The sequence below is a fragment of the Penicillium malachiteum genome, assembly GCF_028827825.1.
Source record: "Penicillium malachiteum strain IBT 17515 chromosome Unknown utg000001l:1.0-8184562.0:1.0-8186909.0, whole genome shotgun sequence".
Lineage (NCBI taxonomy): Eukaryota > Fungi > Ascomycota > Eurotiomycetes > Eurotiales > Aspergillaceae > Penicillium > Penicillium malachiteum.
This window is the reverse complement of record NW_026643094.1, coordinates 7,810,958-7,835,069: the sequence shown is the minus strand read 5'-3', so window position 1 is coordinate 7,835,069 and position 24,112 is coordinate 7,810,958. Positions and strand designations below refer to the sequence as shown.

The following is a 24,112-nucleotide window of genomic DNA, read 5'->3' as shown; positions in this document are numbered from 1 at the left end:
TAGAATAATTAATTGGGTCTGCCTCTCGATGGACTTGCGTTTTGTGATAGTATAAATCAGAGTTTGGGGTAGCTCGACCATACTAATGAAAGATGCATGTGATTGAAGTGAAAACATTTGAAAGAGCAAGGTTTAGACAGGATCTTACAGTCAGAAGATGAGATGATTTCGGTATGACTCGGAATAGCTTAATGCTGCGGAAGGATTTATTATCAATTGATAACGCCGATCCCAACTTAGTTCCCGACCCCTATATACTAGTAGCATTTCCATTAGATCTGATACCGTATGTAGAACCATGGAAAATGACTAGAAATCCTTGAAAGATACTATTGGCTAACCTTAATAACCTTAGTCCAGATGTCAACCTTGGAACAAACCTTGGAAATCCTTATTTATTCTCCGACGCCCGTGCATGTGCTTTCTTGATGACTATAACTAACATTTCCAGAGCTTTAAATGAAGCCATTAGAACTTGAAAACATAGCTCAGTCAAAACCTTCAAATTGTAATTCTATCCGAAGCTTTGTGGCTGAGATTGGGTTCAAGTTGTTCATTAGTAGTAATCTAAAATTAACACATCCAATCTTCATTTCTCCTTACCTGGAAATAAGATGGTTATGAGCATTGCCGTTGAAAAGTTGATTGATGGTTTTCCAGTTCAAGTTGAAGTTGTTGATGAGTTCGAAAGCTATGGCGAAACCTCATTGTCAATTTTTTCAAAAGCGGATTGGTTTACGTATTCTTGTGCTGGGTTGCAGCTCCGGTATTGACTACGTAGAGCTAGGATGTCAACCAGGTTGAGAATTAGAAACAACTAAGAGCTTGAAACTTGGAAATACACACTCGTATTCGGCATTTTTTCCATGTTGAGTCTTGACCCACAAAGTGGATCTGACTAAAATTCATATTCACCACCTGGGCACTTAGAATAGATTCCTGCAGCCTATAGCACTCTGATATGTTTGGAATGCCTTCAATCATGCAATCTCCTAGTATTCATTTAGCGCATTATACCCACCAAATATTTAACCGAACAAGAATAAAAGAAAGTCGCAGCTTAGACTCCTTAAATTGACTATAAAGAGAAGCCCAGAGTCCCCTATTCAGCAACGACGCTTCAGCGTATTCTTTTCCTCGTTCCCTGCATACTTCTGTAGAACTTGAAGAAAACTATTACAAACCGACAACCTCCTTTCCGGCAATAGTAGCAGTCATGGTTAGCAACACTGCCATTATCATCATTGTGCTTGTCGCTTCACTCGGGTCCGTGTCACTGGCGGCTGCGTTTTTTGGCAGCATAATTGACAATGATTATGTTGTTCGCATGGATCCATCAATGGAGCAGCGTCAATACATGCGAGACGCTCGACTGAGAAATCTACTTCGACTGGAGGCGGAATTCAAACCCAGACCGTGGAGACCAAAGTAAGCTTCTTTCACCCAATCCGAAATTTTCACTGACAGTTCCAGGTCAAACCTGGTGGATATTGAAAACGAAAACCAATCCACAATGAGCGAGGATATGGAGGAATAAATAGTCCGCTTCTGGGCTTCTATAATATCCAATGTTCACATTGGGAAACTTGAATCTTTATGCGTGAGTTTCATTGCAATTGCAGGAACAGGTGATCTTGGCTCTAAACTCTCAACAAAACTAGTTTAGTCTGCCATTGTCGAGTGGAATTTCTTTCTCTCCGTCTCTCTCATATTTTGAATTGCTAGATAATAGACGCCATACACGTGGCTTTGAAATTAGCGCGATTGAAGTTAGGACAAAAGATCAAATATAAAATTCCAGGGGGGGGGGGGCTTGTTGAGTGGAGAATTCAGATGTTTGATGTTTGGTAAAGCAAGTGGACCTGATAGAGCTCTAAGACATGATCTGCTGTATCCAGATCTCGAGCTAAATTACAATTATTAATGGACTAGTGGTATCCATGGTTCAAATGTTGCTCCTTTCTCCAGTTGAGCCAACGCTGGAAATTAGTAACGGCTCGGTTTGCATCAACGCTCCTTAATCTAGATAAGGATTGGCCCTGACATACTAGACCTCAAATGGTCAGACAGTGCGTATGCTAATCGGTAAAGTACAAAATTTGCGACTTAGTCTCCAAACTTGAAGCTAGGCTGAGGCGTTAAAAGGAAAATCCCTAATAATAGGCACCGGGGACATATGTACGGAGTACTCCGTACGTCTCAGCCAACAGGGACAACGGCTTTTTCTTTAAGCGATATAAGTGGATAAAAGTGGAGAACAGGGTAAATTTGCGGCCTTGCTGGTCATTCGTGCGCGTACCCGTATTTCTTTCCGTATCCGAACTTCAATTTTGTCCAAGTGGAACCTTGGAAATCTATGATGCAGTCACTGCGGTGTAATATACAGAGTACGGAGTACCACCTCATGTGCCCAGGTGGGCTGCATGCTTCCCCGAATAACGTTATCGCTCACCGCCCGAGAGCACATTCAAGATAGCCACACCTTTGGCATCAATACCTTATATTCTCTTATGCCTGGTGCATAGCCAAATTATCTTGCAGCTCACTTCTTCGATTATGCATTATGCACCGTCGCCGACCTCATAACAAGTCGCGCAATGGGTGCCAAAACTGCAAACGCAGGAAAGTGAAGGTACGAAAATCATCCGCCGTGCGGGCAACAGTCTGCTTTTTCAAATCTTCAAGTTGTTATACAGCCAGCTGTTGATATATTTGCGCTGATGTATCGTGATAGTGCGATGAGGTACACCCAGTCTGCAGTAATTGTAGCGAGCGACAAGTCGAATGTATTTTTACTATGCCAGGGCCATATCTCTGGACGGATCGGTCATCATCGAAACCACGACGAAGCAAGCAATCACTACCCGATGCCGATACTCCGAGTACCTCCATCATTTTCAGTGGTGGAACTCCCCCCTGAATCAACACACAGCGATCAGGCTATCAATCCGAGTCCTGCGTCAACCGAAACCCCGGTTCCTTTGCATATGGAACAGCTAGAACTGATGGTGCAATGGATGAAGCATACACACAAAGATTTTTTGAGGGGGAGGAGACTCGAAAGATTATGGAAATCTCGGTGCTCGAAGCTGGCTTGACCGCACCGTTCCTGATGCATGGAGTCATGGCCCTATCCGCCCTACATTTATCACACCAAACTCAATCAGATCAAGGAAGACGAGGATCGTCATGGTTCACAATAGCAATGCATCACCAAAATGCAGCGCTCTCGATTTTCAGAGATCAGTTGAACCAAATAAATGAGAAAAATTTTCACGCTTCGATGATCTTCGCTGGATTGGCAGCTGCGTTTGGCTTCGCAAGCGCTTTACAGGCGGAGACAACAGAAGAGATGCCGGGCTTAAATACTTTGTTGAAGATTTTTGACTTGGCGCGTGGCTTAAAAGCCGTTCTTGATTCTACTAGCCATTTCCAACAAGAGAATGGCTTGAACCCCCTCTTGGTATTTGAGGTTCCCGCCGATGCAGCCGTCCCTAAATTTACTGAATCGGCTTTTGATCGGCTTGTCGAATTGAGCGAGAAAATTGATTATCATACCGAATTTTATAAGAGAGCGATTCAATCTTTGCGATTCTTGTGTTCTATCTCATTCACTGGGCCTGGCTCGATGACTTTATCGGTGGGGTGGGCCAATCTGGTTCCAAGAGAATACCTTGAAGATCTTAAATGCAGGAAACCTTTTGCGTTGGTCGTCTTAGCTCACTATTGCGTATTTCTGCATATGGGACAACAGAATTGGTGCCTAGGACGCTGGGGCTATGAAGTTCTGATGGAGATATCTCATATACTAGACTTAGAGTGGAAGCCTTATATTGCCTGGCCCCTTGAGCAAGTCTTCCAAGTGACTACTCTAGTATAATTGTTACTTATAATAAATTTCAGACGACAGTTTATGCAAACGATGGTATCAAAACATTTAAGTAGTAACACGTAAATCATGAAAGAAAACTATGGAAGTGAGACAAGAACAATCCCACAGCGCAATAGTCTAGTTCAAAAATCATTCAAATCCCATATCAAACGTCAAGTTGAACCCCCTCCTTTTGACTCTCGCTAGGAGACACTGTATTCAGCTCCAGCGACGAGCTAGGAACATATTCAATTACTTTGAAGACGTTCTTGGTATACTTGCGACCACGACCGATCAAGCAGTTAATTTCACTGGGGTGAATGAACTGAAGACTCATGGTAACACCAAACATCAGAAGCGCATCAAAGACATAGATGAACACCTCGTGCTTCATCAAATAACCTTCATAGCCCTGGACGTATTCCACCACACGAACAACAGATCGGATCAGAACAAGGATGCTGGCGGCATAGAGAGCAAACATGTGGCGTTGCCAGCGCCTCTTTTCCTCGATAGAACGGGAAGTTGGGTTCTTTGCGATACGAAGTTGGAAGACGATCGCGGTAATAGTGAAGAAGCCGAAGAAAACGATTTGCGCAATCAGACCGCCAATAATGACATCTTCTCCAGTGGACGGATTGTTCGAGTTCGAGACCATGAGCCCAGCACCTTTGAAAAGAAAGATGTTAGCGGAATATCCCATTGATATGATAGGTAGATAGAAAGCTTACCAGATGCCTGCATTAAGAATGATAAACAATCTCCGAGGACGAAGATCTTTGTGAGCCACTTAAGCTTGATGATAGAGCATTGCTCTGCGTCAAGCATTTCGATAATTCGGCCCAAAGTCATGTATACGCTCGCAGCATAAAATGCTGGGGCGATCAGGAGCAGTGTACTTTGAATAACATAGGGGACCATAGCAAAATTGGGTGACTGGAAAGACGAAAGTATGCGACCGACATAGCCAATGGTTTCGACTAACAGAGTAAAGAAGAATGTTAGATATAGATCAAAGAGAGAGATTGTGGGTTGTCTTACAGATTCCTCCCACTAGGAAGGGGATCATAAACCAGGTTCTCGTCCGTAGGAGCTGATAGAAGTGCATAACACTGCTCAGACCAAAGAGCACAATGAAAATAGCCGCGGCGGCTGTAGAAGGGTCATAGTAATAGAAGACCCATGTGAATGCCATTTTCTATATGCTGGATGACTCTAAAGTCAACTTCCAAGGTTGGCAAAGTCGTACTGGTAAAGACTGAAACGTATAGTGAAATTCCAAGGTTGACACAAGAAATTGATGAACTTGAAGGACTGAAGAACTTGCATTTTCTTTTGTCTAGTATAGTGGCGCCGATCAAGTTCCCCATATCATGTAGTTTAAGGGTTCATACCCGTCGTACTCGCAACTTCCTAATACATTCGGCTCTCGTTCCAAGGTTAATTTATGGGTAAAACCTGACCCTGTTTGGTGGGTCCCCAGTATTAAGGTTTCGGGACTGGATCTTTGAGACTAGTCCCTTTTGGGTCGTACTCGTAACCTTAGCATCATCTAAGGTTTGATCTTTTCCTCTTTAGGTCGTACTCGTACTAATTCAATTTAAAAATATAATGATTAAATAATTAGTGGAGTGAAACGACCCTGAGATAATGCGGCAACCTTGGAATAGACCGAATAGTGCCGTTTAGTGGCTTAGTTGTGATCCACATAGATTTTTCGAGTTTTTTGCTATATGCTGCGCCCTTATTTGCCCCGGCTTCTTTTGCACATTGTAGTAAGGGGACTCAATCTGGTCGTATCCACGGAGATGCCACGCAACCCTGTTCCATAGTCTAGATATAGATCGGGTATATGAAGTTCCCTGAGCCTTTATTGGTTGATTTTGAAATGTTTCTTCATCTCCATAAAACAATCAATGTTACTAGTGATATTCAGGTTTTGTTTACGAAATGAGACTCTCAACACATTTCACTTAAAGGAAACACCCCATCGCTCCTTGGACATCATCTAACTACTCTCTCTACTTTTTCTCTTTTCTAATTCCCTCGTTTGAACGATTTTTCAAGTTTTTGCCTTCAAATTTATACCAGCCTCACGTTCCAGCCCTTGTTCACCCCCAACCAACGTTATGTCTTCCGGCTACACTCTTTACAATTATACCCCATCGGTAGCAGCCGCGGCCGTATTTGTCATTATTTTTATCATTGCCACCGGTGGTCATATGTTCCTCGCTATCAAGAATAGGCAGAAATTCTTGATAGCTTTTATCGTTGGAGGATTTTTTGAGGCTATTGGTTATGTGGCCCGTGCAATCAGTGCAAACGAATCACCAAATTACTCGGTTATGCCGTACGCGCTGCAAAGTCTTTTTATTCTTCTCGCTCCCTCTTTATTCGCGGCATCAATTTACATGATCCTTGGTCGTATCATTCGCCTAGTCGATGGTGATTGCAATTCTATTATTCGTGCCACTCGATTGACCAAGATCTTTGTTTGTGGTGATGTTCTGTCATTTTTAATTCAAAGTGGAGGTAAGGAAATCTTAAATTTCAAAAACTTAATCTTTAAGTTCTATTTTCTAACTCTTTTTGAATTACCTGAATAGGTGGTGCAATGCTGTCTATTGCTAAGACCTCAAGTAGCCTACAACTAGGTGAAGATGTGATCGTTGCCGGCTTAATCGTTCAAATCATATTTTTCGGCTTCTTTATTATCGTCTCGGTCATCTTCCACAAGCGCATGAATGAACGTCCGACCGCAACCTCGCTCAGCTCTGCAGCCCAATGGGAAAGATACATGTATGTGCTTTATGCCGCTAGCACGATGATCATGGTTCGTTGCATCTATCGCGTTATCGAATACATCCAGGGATCGACAGGTACTCTACAGAGTCATGAGTACTTTGCGTATATCTTTGACGCTACGCTTATGTTCCTGGTGATGGTGATTTTCATCATTTTCCACCCTAGTCAGATTCTGAAGAGAGGAGGAAAGCAATTAGATGAGACGGAGCTCATTTATGGCCGATTGGGCTAGAGAAGATGACTATGTTTCCACGCCTTTTTCTTTGTTCTTTCGCGTTATCTGAAGGTATTATTTGCCCAGGTGGTGGGCCAAGTGCAGCGCATTCCATCTTACAGGATTCCAAGCTCTGAGTCCTTAACCTCTAGTATATCAAAATGAAAGTGAGGACTAGCAAAAGCTCAACAAGATCATTATTCAAGAGCAAATCAGTACTTCGAGAACGAAACCAAATAATTGTATGAACCAACCAGAGACAAGGAAGTTCGCGCGGCTAAGACGCATTAAGCCAATAGGAGTCACTGGAGAAGCTAAAGTGGGTCAAACGGAGTATTCTAAGGTTTAAGGTTACTTGAATCTGACTGTACATATGTGGCCGCTAGCCTTCCTTCTCGGCTAAAGTAAGAGATAGTCAAAGTAAGGGATGGTTGAAGTGAGAGATGAATAAAGGATAAAACTAAGAGATGTTTAAGTTAAGAGGAATATATATAGTTTTCCTAGCCATTTAGCTATGTAGCTATAATAGGCCCCTATAGTACTAAGGATATACCTTTCCTAGTAATTTTGATACTAGTGCTCCCACTGGCAGGTGCCTAGTTTCTACCTTAAGTCCTCATTTTATCCCCTTTGGTCATACACCATAGGCACGGACCCTGTTCTTACATCATATTTCGTCACTAGTCGTTTACTTTTTGTCCTGCGTCATGCACAGTGGAATTCGACCTTCCCTTCGAAATGCCTTAGAGGATCTAATCACCCAACCATGGACGTCTTCTAACCATCACATTCTGAGACAGACCACTCAGAAACAAGTGGTTTTAGCGTCATCACGCATATCAGTGGACTCAACAGCCTCCGACATCTGGACTTCCTCACCCCAAGATCCACGCCATCAAGGACGATAAGACTCATGCCAGCCATGTAAAAGCTGGTCTTGACGATGATGCCCACTCGACCGATGCCTTCAGCTCCGCAGAGTACAGAAAACAGCTTGCCCCTTGATCCAAAAGAGTCCAACAGAATACCCGTGGACGCAAACACTCCAAGTCTTGAAAAGACAGCGAAATCTGCTCACAGATGATATTGACAACGCTCTAGAGAAATGCCAGAGAATCAAAGGTCCACTTGATAAGGGCTGCCTGGAGAGAGCGTACCGGGACACCATTCTACCACCTGGGCAAGGGTAATGGTTACATCTGGTAGACAATCAGATTCTTGAGTGATCCACGAAATGGTGAGGTTTTATCACCTTTTACCCTAGTCAATCTTCTAACAAAATGAACAGCATCATTATTACTATACCAGACTATTGAAGAAGGCCTTCACACGGGAATGGTTGTCAGAGTGCCAATATTGGATCAAAAAGAAGATCCTACACAGCCAACACGGTAGAAATGTGTTGTTACAAACAAAAGTTGCCGAAGGAATATGATTGCTCGATGTGTGGGGCAGAGCTTGAGATAGGAGGTATGTCGCTCTTGGTTTATTCAAGTTCTAAACTTCAAAATATCATGGATGGTATCAGCGTATACATTTCCAGGATATTCATGGCAAAGAGTTGAATTTCCTGAATGAAAATCGGCCAGCAAGAACATTCCTTTACTTTCGGTTCATCATCACATATTTTTTCATGGAAAGACATGGAAAGGACACTTCATTTGTGACACTTCAGAGAGCACCCCCTTGTGAGCTAGTCCAGGAGACTACCTAAGAAAGTCCACGTTGAGAACATTGGCCAGAAATATATCTGGGTATGACCTACCTCCGTCGCGGATAGACTCGAATACTTTCCCTGATGAAGACTATGCGGCGGAGACAGCCAACTCTGCGTGGCAGGAGGTTGGAGCTGAGATTAAGGGTACTCAGAAGCCTCTGGACCGGGCAGATATCATCTCCCGTGTTTTTCAGCAGAAGAAGCAGCAGCTCTTTCGCAAAGTCCAGGAGAAGGAGATTTCGAGACGTGCACTGGTCGGTTCTCAACCATTGAGTGCCAGAAGCGTACCCTGACGCATGTTCACCTCATGGTTTTCCTGGCAAACTATCTGAACTTCGTGTCACCTGCCACAGTGGATGAGTATATCTGTGTGGAGATTCCAGATAAGACACAGTTTCCACGTCTACATGCGTTGTCTACATGCGTTGGTATGCAAGTTCATGATCCATAAATGTGGTCCACAGTGTACGATGAAGAAAAAGAATGGTGATACGTACTGCAGCAAGAAATTCCCCTTTCCCTTCTGTGAGGAGACAATTATTCCTGAGAATGGCTATCCTCAGTACCGACTAGCCTCCAGGGCTTCCGCAATTTTCAACTGATTTGTTCAGTCAAGAGCGTCGACATCTGGAAGAGCAGTGACTGTGAGACCAAGGGAAATATTCTGTCAGGCGAGCACTAAGTCGGACTAATTTGATATTATTTTGATTTTCCTCAACTATCCATGCTCTTCCTCCAGTCTTAAAACCAAGGTTTTTAATCTTGTCTCTATAATCATATAATGCTTTACCTTGATTAAGACTAAGGATGATGAGGAAGAGCTTATGATTCAACAGGAACCTTTAGATCAGTCCTATATGTAGGGTCATTATTACCTAGATCAATATTATTGTTCCTCTTCCCAAGGTTGTTCCTCTTGTTCTTCAGTATATAACCTTGGAATTAGATGCAAATACTGTGTGTAACAACAAGATCGTTCCAAAAACAGCAAATAGACACTGAGAAACCTGTACATGTGAACCTTGGGAGAAATCAAATACCTGTTATAAATCAATAAGTACCAGAAAATAAGATGCGTATTTCTCTTTCTTCATTACTTTTTCACGAGCGAAACTTTGAAACGCCCATATCTTTACTTCTGGCACGTCAGGGTAGTCAATTTCTTCAATTATGGTAAAGCAACAAGTTCATATCAATAAGGAAGACGCTGCGGAAAATCCTCGCAGATATTGAACATACTCGACTGTTGAATCCGATTCTGGATCCAAGTTTGATGGTACTACCTGCTGAAGCTTCCTGATCCCATTTTCATTCCGCTCGCGCGTCCATCTCTTCGCAAAGCAGCACACGTGGTACGGTGCTTCGTTGAGCCGCAAGAGCCATTTGAAAATGGTGATCCTTGGGATCTTTTTCTTTAATACCCGGCACAAAATAGAATCTCCAGCATGCTTCATTCCACTCCTGTATTTTTTGCTCCTTCCAGCCATTGTGACGAAGCCATGTGCTCTCGAATTCCATGAATTTTTCAAGGCAGGTGAAATATTCATAACAGTCCATGTCTGTCCACTGCTGTTCCCGAAGTTGATCGTAAATGCTTTTCGGAATAGATTGGAGACTAGCAGGATATTCTGACGGGGGTGCGAAAATGGGCACGTTGGCCTCGATGTAGTCTGTGAATGGAAAGGGTAGGTCGACGACTTGGATGTGAAATACCGGAGCCATTGAAACGTTCAATTTGTTTTCTGTTTGAGATTTTCGGTATGGCGAAGGATATGTAGCTCAAGTGCTTGCCGGGGAGAGTTGTGTTGTGGAAGAGAGGATATGGTATACGGCGATTCAAGTCATATACAACACCTCCCAGTCCAACCCTGGAAGGTTCACATACACGTAACATTCAATGTTTGAATATTACGCGTATACTTTCGAACCACGGAACCCCGTGGGAAATGCACTGATGGTGAGTCTTCCAAGGTTGACATCCTTTTTTTTCTCGTTCGTTCACTAATGACGACAATGAAAGCTCTTGAGACCCTCCTCGAATCTACTCCTCGGAAGCCTCCAGAGCTGGAGTGGGACTATTGAGTGTTGAGCCAACCGGAGTCACTGGAGCAGCCAAAGTGGATATAGCAGAGTATAGAACGAGATAATTTCAAATCAATACTTTGACAGAGAGATCTGGAGACAGAAATATCTGGTATAAATAGAGACATTATCTCTTCTGAAAAAGATCATCAACTACTATTCTCTCAAAAACCAAGGACTTTCTTCTCCACCAATTTCCCACAATGCCTCACCAAACCGTCTTCCGGTTTCCAACCAGAACCGCCTTCGAGGACCTGACTTCGTACCAAGAAGAGATCCCAAAGCCTCGTGGACATGAAGTCTTAATCCGAGTTCGAGCTGTGTGTCTCAACTCTCGAGATACTCAAATCGCCACCTCGAATTACCTCCTACCCATCAAGGAGAATGTCGTTCCAGGATCTGACGCAGCGGGCGATATCGTGGAAGTGGGTGATCTGGTCGATGACTTCACCAAGGGAGATCGAGTTCTAGCATGCTTTGATTACACCAGACTTTATGGACCAACTCAGCACAAACTATCTGGTCAGAGCGGCGGTGGTGCAGATGGTGTGATGGCACAGTACATTGTCCGTCCGGCTTCTGCTGTCACCAAGATTCCACCTGGATCTCCACACACATACAGTGAGCTAGCCACGCTTGTATGCACTGGAGTTACAGCTTGGAATGCTCTCTATGGAAACAATCCTTTGGTCCCGGGTCAAGTAGTCTTGGTACAAGGTATGTTCAACACCATCATCCTTATATGCTATTCATTATCTAATGGTGTCCAATCCTAGGTACTGGTGGTACTTCCATGACTGCCCTTGTTCTAGCCAAAGCAGCTGGCGCCACAACTATCGTCACATCATCCAGCGATGAAAAGTTGAATTTCGTCAAGGAAAAGTTCAACCCCGATTACTGTATCAACTACACCAAGACACCCAACTGGGGCGCAGAAGCAATGAGACTCACAGGAGGTAAGGGTGTGAATCATATCATTGAGATCGGTGGTTCGGGTACCATCGTGCAAAGCCTAGCTGCACTTGCACGGGGAGGTGTGATCACTGTGGTTGGGTATCTTGCCAAGTGCGGTGACAAGATCGATTCCGATATCTTGCTGCTTGCTATTGAGCGGGAAGCCGTTATTCGTGGCCTTATGATTGGACCCAAGTGCATGCAGGATGATCTGGTGGCTTTTGTGATTGGAAGACAATTGCGGTTCCACGTTGACAAGGAGTTTGGGTTCAGTCGGGAGGAAATTGTCGCTGCTTATCATGCTCTGAATTCGGGGAAGCACATTGGGAAAATCTGCATTGTGCATGAGTGATCGGATCCAAGCCAGTGTGGAATTTGAGCAAGATACTAGTACATGTATCAACCATAGAAATATTGGGAGTGTCAACTTGAAGTTTTGTCTAGATTTATACTAACCTCGAATGTGGAAATACAAATACAACATAGACCATGATGCTTTTCAAAGGGGAGATAACTCATATTGTAAATCAGAGCAACTAAAAGGACTAGCCTCTAAGTCACTCCGAGGATATTATGTGCAGCGAAGGCATAACACATGAAAAGAAGAAAAATGCAACCCGAACGCCCTCTATGCTCCCATCTATCCACAAAAATGCGCCGAAGTGCCATAATAACAAGAAAATGATCAAAATAGAATACAGGTTGAGCTTTCCGCAAAAAGGGAAAAAGGTATCGAAAGTCGAGATCGAAACAAGCCAGAGAGCACATAGCACAAAATCAAGATGAAATTTAATCATCTGACTCAGGCATACGCATGTACGCATCAATAGCAGCACTGAAAGCCGCAAAACCAGCACAACCAAACGCAGCAGCCTGAGGACCAGCCTTAGCGCCCAGGATACCACCAGTCATACAACCAGCCGCAACACTGTTGGTAAGATCGTTTTTCGCACGAAGACCCTCGATACAGCACTCAGTTCCGGAGTAAAGCGCACCGACGATTCCGAAGTTCTTAGCAGAGGACCAGGATCGCGCACCCATATCCTTGAAACCGCGACGGACTTGTTCACGCCAGGGGAGATCGGCGATGGCTCGGCCTTGAGGGGTGAAGGATGAGTCGTAGGACATCTGATAAGATACTCCATTAGTTGAACTCCTCGGGAAAGGCGAGTGATATTAGATGAGACTTACACTGGCCATGAAGAGACCGAAAGCACCACCAAGACCGAAACCCATGGTTCCTGAGATGACTGTCTTCACGGGGCATGACTCCATACCAGCTTGCATCTATTCGAGGGAACCCGTTAGTTTGAGATCTTCACTGTCATAGTTTCTTCCTGGTGCACGACATGCCATCTTGACCATTGCCTGTTCCTGCTCGTTCATTCCAGCAGTTGGGTCTCCTCCCAAGCTCATCGGCTTTGCCATGCCCATACCCATACCGGGAGGGTTCATTGTGATTTTAGGTAAGAGAGAGAGGTGTTCAGGTGTGTGGTATGAAGGAGTGAACCCGTAGGTAATTTCGCAGCGAAGATCGAGAGAGAGGGTGAACTTTTGCCCGGAAAAAGGAACAATCGCGATCAAATCAATGGAACGCGGAGACTCTTGCGGAGGCGGCGATTCACGCAAATTTATTTTTCGCCGCCGCAGAGCAACCAACTTGGCACTTTATCACGTGACATCCATCGATATGTATAAAAATCAAAATAGGGAGTGAGAAATATTTAAGTCTACTTTAAAGAGTAAGATTCTGTTTGGTATTTGTATTGGTATTCTCCTTTATCTGGTTTATCAGGTTCTGGCCAAGTGTAGGAAAAAAAGTAACTAAAAATCAACCAAGACGCTCCGCGTATCAAGACCAAAAAGAAGTAACGCTCTCGTGGGTGCTATGTCGTGCCAATTCGTCCAACGGAGACCCGCGAGAACGGGGCCGAAGAAGGAAATGGAGATAAAATATGTACATAAAGAAGAGGGAAAAAAAGGAAGATAGACAAACCATAAGAAACAGGGTTTGGTTCAGTCATTTTTGCTGCTTTTGCCTGAAGATGAGTCTTTTCGTTCTGGGGATGGTGATAGACTTCGTTCCCACTCGGCCATAAGGTTGGAGGCAGTTCGCTGGAGCTTCGAAGGTGCCAACTTAGTGATCGTAGGCCAGGGGATGGTTTCGGTATTGGATTCAGGGGCGGCGGTCAGGGGGTTCCATTCACCAAAGCTGGGGCAAGGAGAGCGTCAGCGCATGACAAGATTGTCATAGATGAAATCAGAGAAAGTCGAAATGTACCTAGCACTCGTTCGCGGACTACTACCCCGGGTCGTGGGCGACTGGTCACGCTTTGACTCGACTGTCGATCGGCTAGACGAAGGTGTGTGCCTTGTCTTGCTTCCCGACAACGGTGTATCCCACACATCCCAATTATCGGCCGTATCATCATCCTCCATGTTGTTGACTAGGCTGCCGGAGTGGTGATCGAGGTGGTCGGGTTCGTTCTCGCCCCGAGGGGTCGTGGCGTCGGCGGTCTTCTCGGAAGGGTTGCGGCGAGCGCCGGGAGACTTCTGCGCGGGTGAATCAACACCGAATTCATGCCAGAACGAGGTGGCGATGTCCGCCGGCTTGGAGTCTTTACCGGTTGTAGGCTCGGCCGCTTGCCCTTTACCCCGCGATGATGACGATGATGATCGCGATACACCCCCCACGACTGAAAGTCGCTCCCGGCTCTGTGATTTCGCAATAGAGCTTCGTTTACGTGGATTTGACGATGATAACGAGGAGTTCGGCGGTGACATGGTTCGAGATTCTGTTCCGTTGATACCTTCTTCGCCCACTGTAGCTTGACGAATATCCTCCAAGAAAGTCCACAAGCCCTCGCGCAGGTCCGAAGCCATTTGTTTGCCCGTACGCATGAGTGCCTCCCTGGATGGTGGGGGCATGGTCTTTCGCCACTGAGACAGCAAGTGCTCCGGCACTTGACTCTCGTCAATGGGATTGATCATCATGTTGGTAGCAGCGTTGTGGTTATTGTTGTTATTGCGTTCGACGGATGGCAATGTAGCTGACCTCGGGGTACGACCCACACGTTCGTTATCAGCAAAGCTAGGACTTGTGCTAGAGGGACCAGTAACAGTGACAGGGGAAAGAAGAGACAGAGTGCGGGTATGAGAGCCTTGGAAAACGCGACGACCATTAGACGAGATAGAAGTACCGGCTGTAGCAGCTGCACGAATACTCGAGCGTCGCTCCCACTCCAGCTCCCGACTAACTCGGCCTTGAGGCACCACCGAGCTACCAACAGAGCTCATGCTTTGTTCTCGGCGGTGTGAACTCGAGCTTGAGCCGGCCTCTGTCCCCTTCAGATCCGGGGATCGTAGTGGTATCAGTGGCTCAGCGTGGAGGTTGATCTCGGTGCGTTTCTTTGACTTCTCAGACAATGCCCACTGCTTCTTCAGGGTGGACAGATCGGACTCGGCCCGCTGCAGCTCCTCACGAAGCTCCATCACCTTCCGTTCCTGCGAGGCGATGGCGCGCAAGAAATCGTAGCCATCGTCTTGCGCATCGAAGGGGATGGAACCAGCGGGGAGAGCGGGGGACGGGCGAGTTGACGACTGTGTGACGGGGGTCATGGATCCCGGCGACGCAATAGTGCTGTCGGGGGTGGCGGTTGGGGTTTGGTTCAAAGGAAGATTGATGGGGAAATTCAAGGTCAAGCGTTTGGCATGTCGCGCCCCGGAATGGGCACGGGGTATTGACTGTTTATTCTGCAACAGTGATGAGGAACGAGAGAGACCGAATGACTGATCGGATACAGGATCCGAGTCCAGCAAGTGGGATGGGGAATCGACATTATTGGAATTCTGGGACGCATCCGGCGGTGGACCGTGGACGAGTAGATCCCCCGTTCCCGAGCTCTCCATGATGGACCAGCCAGCAAGGAGTCAAAGAAAGTTATGTGGGGACAAGGAAGAACATATGAGCCACGAGGTTCAAAAGGGAGATCAAAGAGAATATGTACAGGAGTTTGAGGAGGTTAAAAGAAAAAAAAGACGAGAGTCTGGAAGTCTGGAAGTCTCGTTCTCCTGAGAGTCCACAAAGCGGGTCCCTGGACCGCGCATCTTTGCCACGGGTGTTTCAGGGGCCCGAGGTCAAGAGTGATTGACATTGCATTTCTATATACGGAGTAGAATGGATTTAATGAGTTTAATAAATCAGCTTTAAGAGTCTCTGTGAGTTATACAGAGTACTACATGCATTAGACAGATTTGAATCATAGTACTCCATATAGGAGTACACTATCTCTTCATCATAAACACTAGAACTTCAACTGGGGCCAATTGATCGACATTCTGACTTTCCTATATGATTCGAGACAGAAAACTATTGGATGATTAACTTCCGATGAGATGATGGATTGTACATTCTTTGTCTATTTATGGAGTATATGGAGTACAATGGTTAGAATATTGACCATTATACTCAAGTACTACTGTGCTACATAGAACTTGAAGGGTCGAGGCACCTGGGATTATGCACTGCCATGTACTCCCTCCTTTGAAAGAGTTGATAGTATTAGCGTCAAGCTTCATAGTATAGCTCTAAAGCTTCAGTTTAGTCACAGAGTACAGAATTAAATGGATCCAATCATGGATATTTTTTCAAAGCAGCTGCAATCCTAAATAGTAGACAAATTGCTTCTATTACATAGTAGAAGTCACACTTGGAGTTGGTTATACAGTCAACATTGCCATATGTACTCCGTACCTAGTACGAAGTAGCCCTAGGTACATTATATCCAGTTTGATATGGTGAGAGCCCCCCCTGACCTAAATAAGCCAGAAATAGAATAAATACGTATCTTCAGTCTTAAGAACTCGAAGATGCCCAAATTTTGTAGTTCTTATTAAATTACCTACTCTTAAATTGGTCAAAACAAAACACTCCTATACTCCACACTTCGTCTACTCCACAGACACTGCGTGGTCAGCCCCACTACACTGCCGAGCTTGCGCGAGAATCGGCGAGATATGCACATTGTTTTAATCTTAATCCAGGGGTTCATTAGGGGTTTTATCCAGATTTCGAATTACCTCCAGGGCTGTGTAGCGGATTCCTTGGTGTTTATCCAAGTATGTAACTTCAATGTTAAGTACATCCCCCTATATGCACACGCATGCTGGTGCAACTTGCAAGGAAATTTTACATAGCCTGATCTAGACTTGCGCTTGGGCACCGGCAGGAAAGCTCAAATACTCGAGAAACATTCAGTGTTGTCTGAACTTTACATATGCCCAGGCGACTCATCTATACTAGATAGGTAGTAGTGGTATACGGAGTATAATCAGTTGAAACCTCTTCGACCAATTCCAACAGGGCTTGAAGCTGTTTTATGTACATAAACGAGTATCTCCAAACTTGAACTTCAATTTTAAATTGGAAAGAAAAATATGTAGTATCCATCACACGAAAGAAAAACGTATTCTTAACAAATTTTCATACAGATTGTACACTTCATCAGTTGACCCCTTACAGACAATGCACATGTGCAATCAGGTAGGGGTTCGAGTAGGGGGCAACAAAGCATACACCCGTGGACGTGACATAAATGACATGGAGACAACAAAAGCTATCTATGGAAAAGAGACGTGTCCAAGTATTGGGTCAATACATGCAGTAGACACTGGATGAGAGAATCGAAATAAAGACAAAGATATTCCAAGATAGGAACAAAACATCGAGACATGTGCATGGAACCAATCAATATTACACCAGATGAGAGAAACTCCGAAATTCGTAAACCGTAAACAAACATATTCAAGAAAGAATGGACACCAAGGATGCAAATGAAAGTCGCAGACTCGGATGGGAACGCAAGGAGGGGGTTATACAACACGTTGGGAACGCCAAAATGGTTTATACAAACGAATGGAAGAAGAGCCCAAGAAGGGGATTCAATGTAGAGGAAGTAGGGCTAAATGAGATGGGAAGATTTGAGGATCTGAGGATGTGAGGAGGAGGATGAGGAGAAGGTGGAGTGGTTTAGATTCCCCAGCGGTTGCGGAGTCCTTTCGGCCCACCGCGAGTATAGAACATCAGACAATTGTTTGGTGTGCTCCATACCCGAGGCATTTTGGCCTGGAAGGTTGGAAAGAGGAGAAGGGGGTTGGGAGTCGACGACACTTGATTGACGTCGGCGGTGACTTTTCAAGTGGGGGTTGTTTTGCGCCAGCATAAGTCGTGGACGCCCAGGAGAATCTGGCTGCTGAGGAGATGAGGGAAGAAGACTAGACAGTCGGGGATCTGCTTGGAGTCTCTCGTTCATGATCCGCACAATATGGAAAAGGCCCTCGGGATCGACCATTTCTAGGTCACTCCAGGCTTCGGCCAGTCGAGAGATAGCTTCCCGTTTCTCACCATCGCCAGTAGTCGCAAGAACTTCCTGACAGGAGAGTCCCACGGCTCTGCTGTACGCTCTCCGACCTAGCTGGGCTTCTTTGCTTGCCGAATCCGAAGCCAGCACTTTGGGGCTATTATTCTCGTCAAAACCGGGAGGAGGCTTGATTTGGTTGTTCTCGTTGGGGACCTTATCCGAAACTCGGCGGAATTGGCGGACAGTGGATGGGGTGTTGCCAAAACTAAGATCAAGACCTAACGGTTGCTTGACACCACTAGAGCGGCGCTTGGTATTTGCCCGACGGACAGATGGTGATCGTTCGGCGTTGGTTGCGCGGCGAACAGTGGAATTGGCCTGGTGTTTAGGCGGCGGAGGTGGTTCGGAGATGTGCATATCCTCCATCAATTGGCTAGGATCTTGCTCCTCCCATTCTTCATCCAGAGTGCTCCAGTCTGTACCCTTAGGTACCCACATGGTTGGGGCCTTGACAGTATCGAAGACCCAATCTTCGTCATCTTCTTCAGTGGGGAGGTTGGTAATGGTATTCCTGCAAAAAAAAAGCCGTTAGTGAATGGAACCTGGATATAATACTCATTAATAGCGTACAGTGACTCAGCATAATATTTCACATCCTTGGTCACCCCTCGACCAGCATCCCAGTCTTGTTTGCGATGGATCAGCTCCTGCAGTGCTTCGGTCTTGCCGGCATTTCGGATGAATTTGTGACGCAAAAGGTCTTTCGCGCTAGGACGGCGATCGGGATCCTTTGTTAGACACTGCGCGATAAAATCCTTAAATGTATTGCTGTATTCGTTGCCCTCCAATCGAGGGGCGGGGTTCTTCGGAATCAAAAACAGAACTTTCATCGGATGGGTGCTTGCATGCGGGGGTTCGCCATTGATCATTTCAATCGCGGTAATACCCAATGACCAGATGTCTGCCTTGAAGTCGTATCCAGCCTGCTGGATAACTTCTGGCGCCATCCAGAATGGGGTGCCGACGAATGTGTTGCGCTGTGACTTGATGTTGACGAGCTGTGCGGCGACACCGAAGTCGGCCAATTTCACTTTTCCGGTGTTCGATAACAGAACATTGGCCGCTTTTACATCGCGATGGATCTTGCCTTCGGTGTGAAGGTAATCGAGACCAAGAAGTAGTTGTTGACAGACAATCGCCACGTGCGCTTCGTTGAAAACCCCTGGTTTTAACTGCGGCCAGGGTTAGCGGTCGCAAACAGGAGATTATTGAATAATCAGGGGGTTATCCTCCGACGTACCAGGTCTAGACATGAGCCTCCTCCCAAGTATTCCATCACAATCCAGAGCTTATGTCCTTTGAGAAAGCTTGCTTTGTATTGTGTAACAAACGCACTGGCGCAGGTGGCCAGCACAGAAATCTCCTGTTGAATTTCTTGGATATCATCTTCGCTGGACTCGAGGTCAATCTGCAGCAGAACAAAAGGGGTCAGCTAGGTGGTCGGTAGGACAATTGGGAGCAGGTGGCTACGTACATGTTTGATAGCGACGATTTCACCGGTGGTTTTATCAATTGCCTTGTAGACGGTTCCAAAACTTCCACCTAATGAAAACAAACGCGAAAACGCGGATCAGTACATTGCGCCCTGCAAGAATCTTCCAAAAGAAAGAGGTATTGATTGAAAACTCACTGCCCAACTCCTCCATCACTTGATAATGACTCGCCATGTCGTCTGCCATGGTTGCGCAACGGTCGGCTTCAAACGTGAACGATTCCTATCGGACAGAGCTGCAACGGGATTCACAGGGCTCATCCACGGGAATTGAACTCGAGCTTGAGAGCGGTAAAACAACGAAAGCTCAGGAACCTTGGGGATAGCAGTTGACAAAAAAGAGTGGAAAGCAGTTAAAGGGGTGGAGCCCACTATACGCATTGTCCAGGCTAAACAACAAGCTCCGTTTCGCATGGCAACGGATGACACCTGATACCCCAGGCAGAAATGTGGGGATACACCATTCCCTTTTCGGCCTCAAGGTAAGGGCCCAGGGGTCTGCCAGTGGTTACATGCGACTCTCCTTGATGCCATTTCTGTACGGAGTACCTACTACATATTACACTGCTTACTATCCAGCATCATCCAGCATTCAAGTTGGTCTCTGTCGAATTTTTGGCATCCTTTCTATAGCTGGCCACATGCATATCTTTTGGTGTATTACAGTCCTCAAATATATTTAGCCCCACATGCACGCAATGCTTTACCACTCAAACCACCTGGGCAGTGTGCCTGCCACCTGGGCACAAACGCCTTCAAGTTGATTTCTCCCGAGATCCCAATCTTCTCGCAGATCCATATGAACACTGCAGTCGTGAACTTTAAAAGATCATTGATCATGATATTGTCCTCATAAACTAGCTTCCGTTCCCAGCTCCTGTTGCTTCTCACAAGGATAACAACAACTGCACGAACCAGGGCAGAGAAGCCGGTGCAACTTTCCCAGCCTAGTTTCACTTCCCATATCAATACAAAAATATTTGATTTCAATCGGAGAGCTTGGTGAGAACTGCAACGGCGTGTCGAGTTTGTCGAGAAACCCGGAGGGGATGCTGGCATTGTAGATATAAAGGTCACCGCCATATGATTCATCAAGCATCAGGACCTGGACCTGTTTAAGATATATCAGAGTAGCCTGAGCCTATATGTCCCTGAGGTATATATAGCTCACCTTGAAAGAACTTGAATCCACTGTGTTTTGATTCACTTGCTCTCTGCTTGAAGATAAAGGGTAACTTGTACTTGGTTCTTCAACCCTCAATATGGGATTTGCATCCACCTGTTCTATCTGATTCTTTGTTATGACTGTGTCATCTTGTTTCTCAGATCCCTGATGCTCCTGAGTTCGCTGTTGACGCCGTTTCTCCTGGGCCAAAGCGATTAGTATCGACGCGATGTATGGGTCTTCACGGTTGTTCGGGGGTGTCATAGCATTTAGCTTTATCCTCTGAATGCGGTCAACAGGATTATTGGGTTTGGGTTTCTTCTTGTCAGGCCGTGCGCAGACTTGTCCCTTGCGACGTAAGTTTATTGCATGGCAAGTGATAAATGCAAGGCTCGGAGCCCTGGGGTTGCATGAGAAAATACGGTCTGTTCGGAGCTTCGCAACAGGTCGGCCATTAAAGTAAAAGTATAGGCGATCATAGCTAGAACCATATTAGCAGTAGTATAAATTTCATAAAATTTGGTTTATTTTACCTGACCGGATGCTCCTTCTCAAAAGGATGAATGTTGTAAGCTTTAAGTAGCTGTTCCATAGCGTACTGCTTAACAGGCAGATCATCATTCCATACTAGCCGGTTTGCTGCTCCGATAAGTTCCTGACTCAGTTGTAGTTCCTTTGGATGAACCTGTGCAGGACTGTCTGTGTCGCAAGTCCCCTTGATATGGGGACCAGACTGTTGAGGCTCTGGAGGTACTGGTTTCTGGTTCCTTTTGCTCAACATCTGATCGAAGTGGAATCCCAAAAGCTGCAGTTGCTTCTCGGTCCACGCTATCGGATGGACATACAGTCGAATTCTGTAATTTTCTTTAAGGATGGCCTGGATTGAATCCAGTTGGGCAATTTTCCTGGCTGTCGGAGGTTGATCTGCGGACTCAGGTGCGGAGAGGCGGAGTCGTCGCACTGGAGGACTTGCCATATCGTTCCCGGCCTTTCGCTTAGAAGCATTGGTTGAAGAAGAAGGCGAGATTAACATTCCATTGAAGTAGTGATATTAAAATAGGTGGAATTCAGGGGTAGCGCGGCTCAATCAATGTTTTTATCAATGCGTATGGGTAGTTACATGGATCATGTACCGTGTTGACTCTGTACCTTTATCTTTTGCCTTAGATTGCTGCCCCCCTAGTAGTCGGCCCCACATACACGGATCACCAGCCACAGTTGAAGCCACAGCCCTGGAGCTCTAGCCTCATCTCCACTATATAGGTATCTAGCAGCCCATCTTATTTTCTGCTCGTAAGTGTCTTTTCACACGTGTGCATACATCAATTAATCCTATTGCATCATTTTAAAAACTCATACCTACTTAGGAGCAGTACTCCGTCGATATTGTTTCAATGTTGAGAATACTGGCCAATTGCCCTCATTCAAATCATGTTCCCTGGACTCGGAGTTCTGCTGCTATTTTGAGCCTTATATATAAGGCTGTCATCAGCCTCTAGCCTCATCTGCTGTCAATATAAATGCCCAGGTGTAGTCTTATCCTATTTAAGTAGATTACCCCTCATTTCCAATAAGCAGTAGTATGATACTAGTAATCTCGCAAAGAAAAGGCCGAAAGTACTTCTCATCTCGAGCCCCTAAACACCCAAAAGTCAAATGTTTGAATTCTCATTCATCTTTTAAATATAATCATACCTAGTATTCTCCTATTCATACCATCAAAGCCTCCGCATATTCCTATCCATACAGCTCGCAACCGAGCCGAGTTTTACCACCTGTCCGAGGATAATGGAGGCTTACATGCCTTAGCACAGATAGACGAGACTGAGTTAAAGCTTTCTGCTAGCAAGTGGACATTTCGACATTTACTCGGCTTTCAACTACTCACCCTCCCCGTGAAGCCCGTTCTGAAGATCTTTGCAAATGATCACCGAAATCACTGTCCAATGTGCAGACCTGGGACAAGCTCTCAGAAAGTTGACAACTACTGAAAAGATGTCCTCACATCGGATTGTCAACTGGACTTTCTGAAAAGCTCGGACTCTGAGCTTCTACGTCTCCCAGGTGGTTTCTTTTGGGTCGCACTCGCACGAGTCGCTCGTTCTAAATCCATTCCCGTGCCACGCTCACACCCCTCACGCGATCGACAACCCCCCAAAAATGATGGTTTTGTTAACTCCTCATTTGCTATTATCGGCTCATCATCTCCTGTGGTCTCCTCTGCGTCCGAATTTGAGATGGACCTTGATGATGTTGACGAGGATGAGCATGATGCTCGTCGAATTAAGCCCGAGGAGATAACAGTGCAATTTGTGATGGCTTTTCTTCAATTTGCTTTGAGCCTCTGCCTATTGCAAAAGAACTTGGAGCAACGTGGAATGATAGAGATCCAGGCGCGTATTGATCGCCGAACATCTACAACGAATATATCGAAAGGACTCAGCGATGTGAGCGCGGAGGATGATGGTGGTATTTGTAAGGTGTGTTTCCAGGGAGATGGATGGGCGATGATAGAACCTTACTTGGCTCTTCTGGAGGCAAAGAGAGCGTTTCAGTATATTAAATTTGACGAGCGTACGGGTCATAATACTCTGTTGATGTCAAATGCGGTTCTGGCTCAGTACCTCGGCGAAGCAGTCATAGCGTGGAAAGAAAGGCATAAATCTCTGGGCCAAAGGTAAATCTCCTATTCTTCTCAAGTGCTTGTACTTACTATTAAGTTTTCTGATGCTTCTTTTTTACCATCCCGATGGCTGATCCCATTTATAGTATCTTCTTGATCGCAGCTACAAACACGTTCTTGCGTTTCATCCATTTCGAATTTGGTTCCGATTATCACGAATACATCGATACTGGAAGCGAGAAAATCCAGAAGCGGCTGATTGATGACGAAAGCAAAGACACATTTGTCTATATTCGTAGTACTGAATGGTTCAATCTTCAATCATCCGTGGGGCGAAAGTCAGCCCTATGTCATATTTTGGCGCTGGTCAGATGGCATGAGGAACGATCCACTCCGCAAAGTACGAGGGTTGCGGAGAGTGACGTGGCTATGGAAAACGACAGCTACTATTAATCCATTACATGACGGATTCGAGTTCGAATTGGATTTGAAGACTAGGAGCCTCCGAGTCGCCAGTAACGGAAATTAGCAGAGTCAACACCTCAAGTTACTTATTATATTTGAATGTCAATCTGCACCCAAATGGCAGTTTTGGGATCTATTGACCGTTTCTTAGTAGCCAGTAGCTATAGGTGTTGCACCTGTGGACTCAGAGGGGCCCGGGATACAGGAATATTCGTTTGAAATTTTGTATTTAGACCTCGGGATTAAACTTGAAGCCACAGTATTTGAAAATTTGGTACGCTTAATTTTCCAATTTCGATGATATT

The 24,112-nt window shown here is 45.4% G+C and overlaps 13 protein-coding genes across 13 annotated transcripts; 7 read left to right on the top strand and 6 right to left on the bottom strand.

Annotated features, from left to right (window-relative positions):
• Positions 1–1,216: 1,216 nt before the first annotated feature.
• Positions 1,217–1,537, top strand: N7483_002895 (uncharacterized protein; the record flags this gene model as incomplete). Its single annotated transcript, XM_057086332.1, has 2 exons — positions 1,217–1,428; positions 1,474–1,537. The coding sequence occupies 2 exons, from the start codon at positions 1,217–1,219 to the stop codon at positions 1,535–1,537; spliced, it is 276 nt and encodes a 91-aa protein (XP_056952481.1).
• A 1,026-nt stretch (positions 1,538–2,563) lies between these two features.
• N7483_002894 (uncharacterized protein) lies at positions 2,564–3,880 on the top strand (the record flags this gene model as incomplete). The annotated part of the gene is made up of 3 exons (XM_057086331.1): positions 2,564–2,632; positions 2,697–2,903; positions 2,933–3,880. The coding sequence occupies 3 exons, from the start codon at positions 2,564–2,566 to the stop codon at positions 3,878–3,880; spliced, it is 1,224 nt and encodes a 407-aa protein (XP_056952480.1).
• Positions 3,881–4,037: 157 nt separating this feature from the next.
• Positions 4,038–5,066, bottom strand: N7483_002893 (RTA1 domain-containing protein; the record flags this gene model as incomplete). Its single annotated transcript, XM_057086330.1, has 3 exons — positions 4,038–4,540; positions 4,603–4,851; positions 4,913–5,066. 3 exons carry the CDS (start codon positions 5,064–5,066, stop codon positions 4,038–4,040), a joined length of 906 nt encoding a protein of 301 aa, XP_056952479.1.
• A 934-nt stretch (positions 5,067–6,000) lies between these two features.
• Positions 6,001–6,908, top strand: N7483_002892 (RTA1 domain-containing protein; the record flags this gene model as incomplete). The annotated part of the gene is made up of 2 exons (XM_057086329.1): positions 6,001–6,403; positions 6,478–6,908. 2 exons carry the CDS (start codon positions 6,001–6,003, stop codon positions 6,906–6,908), a joined length of 834 nt encoding a protein of 277 aa, XP_056952478.1.
• A 1,556-nt stretch (positions 6,909–8,464) lies between these two features.
• N7483_002891 (uncharacterized protein) lies at positions 8,465–8,900 on the top strand (the record flags this gene model as incomplete). The annotated part of the gene is made up of 2 exons (XM_057086328.1): positions 8,465–8,553; positions 8,588–8,900. The coding sequence occupies 2 exons, from the start codon at positions 8,465–8,467 to the stop codon at positions 8,898–8,900; spliced, it is 402 nt and encodes a 133-aa protein (XP_056952477.1).
• A 14-nt stretch (positions 8,901–8,914) lies between these two features.
• N7483_002890 (uncharacterized protein) lies at positions 8,915–9,289 on the top strand (the record flags this gene model as incomplete). Its single annotated transcript, XM_057086327.1, has 2 exons — positions 8,915–9,035; positions 9,219–9,289. 2 exons carry the CDS (start codon positions 8,915–8,917, stop codon positions 9,287–9,289), a joined length of 192 nt encoding a protein of 63 aa, XP_056952476.1.
• A 626-nt stretch (positions 9,290–9,915) lies between these two features.
• On the bottom strand, positions 9,916–10,329 carry N7483_002889 (uncharacterized protein; the record flags this gene model as incomplete). The annotated part of the gene is made up of 1 exon (XM_057086326.1): positions 9,916–10,329. One exon carries the CDS (start codon positions 10,327–10,329, stop codon positions 9,916–9,918), a length of 414 nt encoding a protein of 137 aa, XP_056952475.1.
• A 563-nt stretch (positions 10,330–10,892) lies between these two features.
• On the top strand, positions 10,893–11,995 carry N7483_002888 (zinc-dependent alcohol dehydrogenase family protein; the record flags this gene model as incomplete). The annotated part of the gene is made up of 2 exons (XM_057086325.1): positions 10,893–11,406; positions 11,466–11,995. 2 exons carry the CDS (start codon positions 10,893–10,895, stop codon positions 11,993–11,995), a joined length of 1,044 nt encoding a protein of 347 aa, XP_056952474.1.
• Positions 11,996–12,432: 437 nt separating this feature from the next.
• Positions 12,433–13,098, bottom strand: N7483_002887 (translocation channel protein TIM22; the record flags this gene model as incomplete). The annotated part of the gene is made up of 3 exons (XM_057086324.1): positions 12,433–12,771; positions 12,835–12,930; positions 12,997–13,098. 3 exons carry the CDS (start codon positions 13,096–13,098, stop codon positions 12,433–12,435), a joined length of 537 nt encoding a protein of 178 aa, XP_056952473.1.
• Positions 13,099–13,659: 561 nt separating this feature from the next.
• N7483_002886 (DUF4048 domain-containing protein) lies at positions 13,660–15,552 on the bottom strand (the record flags this gene model as incomplete). Its single annotated transcript, XM_057086323.1, has 2 exons — positions 13,660–13,855; positions 13,925–15,552. 2 exons carry the CDS (start codon positions 15,550–15,552, stop codon positions 13,660–13,662), a joined length of 1,824 nt encoding a protein of 607 aa, XP_056952472.1.
• Positions 15,553–17,603: 2,051 nt separating this feature from the next.
• Positions 17,604–19,741, bottom strand: N7483_002885 (STE20 family serine/threonine-protein kinase; the record flags this gene model as incomplete). Its single annotated transcript, XM_057086322.1, has 5 exons — positions 17,604–18,573; positions 18,633–19,234; positions 19,303–19,470; positions 19,537–19,604; positions 19,693–19,741. The coding sequence occupies 5 exons, from the start codon at positions 19,739–19,741 to the stop codon at positions 17,604–17,606; spliced, it is 1,857 nt and encodes a 618-aa protein (XP_056952471.1).
• Positions 19,742–20,811: 1,070 nt separating this feature from the next.
• Positions 20,812–21,752, bottom strand: N7483_002884 (uncharacterized protein; the record flags this gene model as incomplete). Its single annotated transcript, XM_057086321.1, has 3 exons — positions 20,812–20,838; positions 20,861–21,200; positions 21,253–21,752. The coding sequence occupies 3 exons, from the start codon at positions 21,750–21,752 to the stop codon at positions 20,812–20,814; spliced, it is 867 nt and encodes a 288-aa protein (XP_056952470.1).
• An 890-nt stretch (positions 21,753–22,642) lies between these two features.
• N7483_002883 (uncharacterized protein) lies at positions 22,643–23,400 on the top strand (the record flags this gene model as incomplete). The annotated part of the gene is made up of 2 exons (XM_057086320.1): positions 22,643–22,695; positions 22,755–23,400. The coding sequence occupies 2 exons, from the start codon at positions 22,643–22,645 to the stop codon at positions 23,398–23,400; spliced, it is 699 nt and encodes a 232-aa protein (XP_056952469.1).
• Positions 23,401–24,112: the final 712 nt, after the last annotated feature.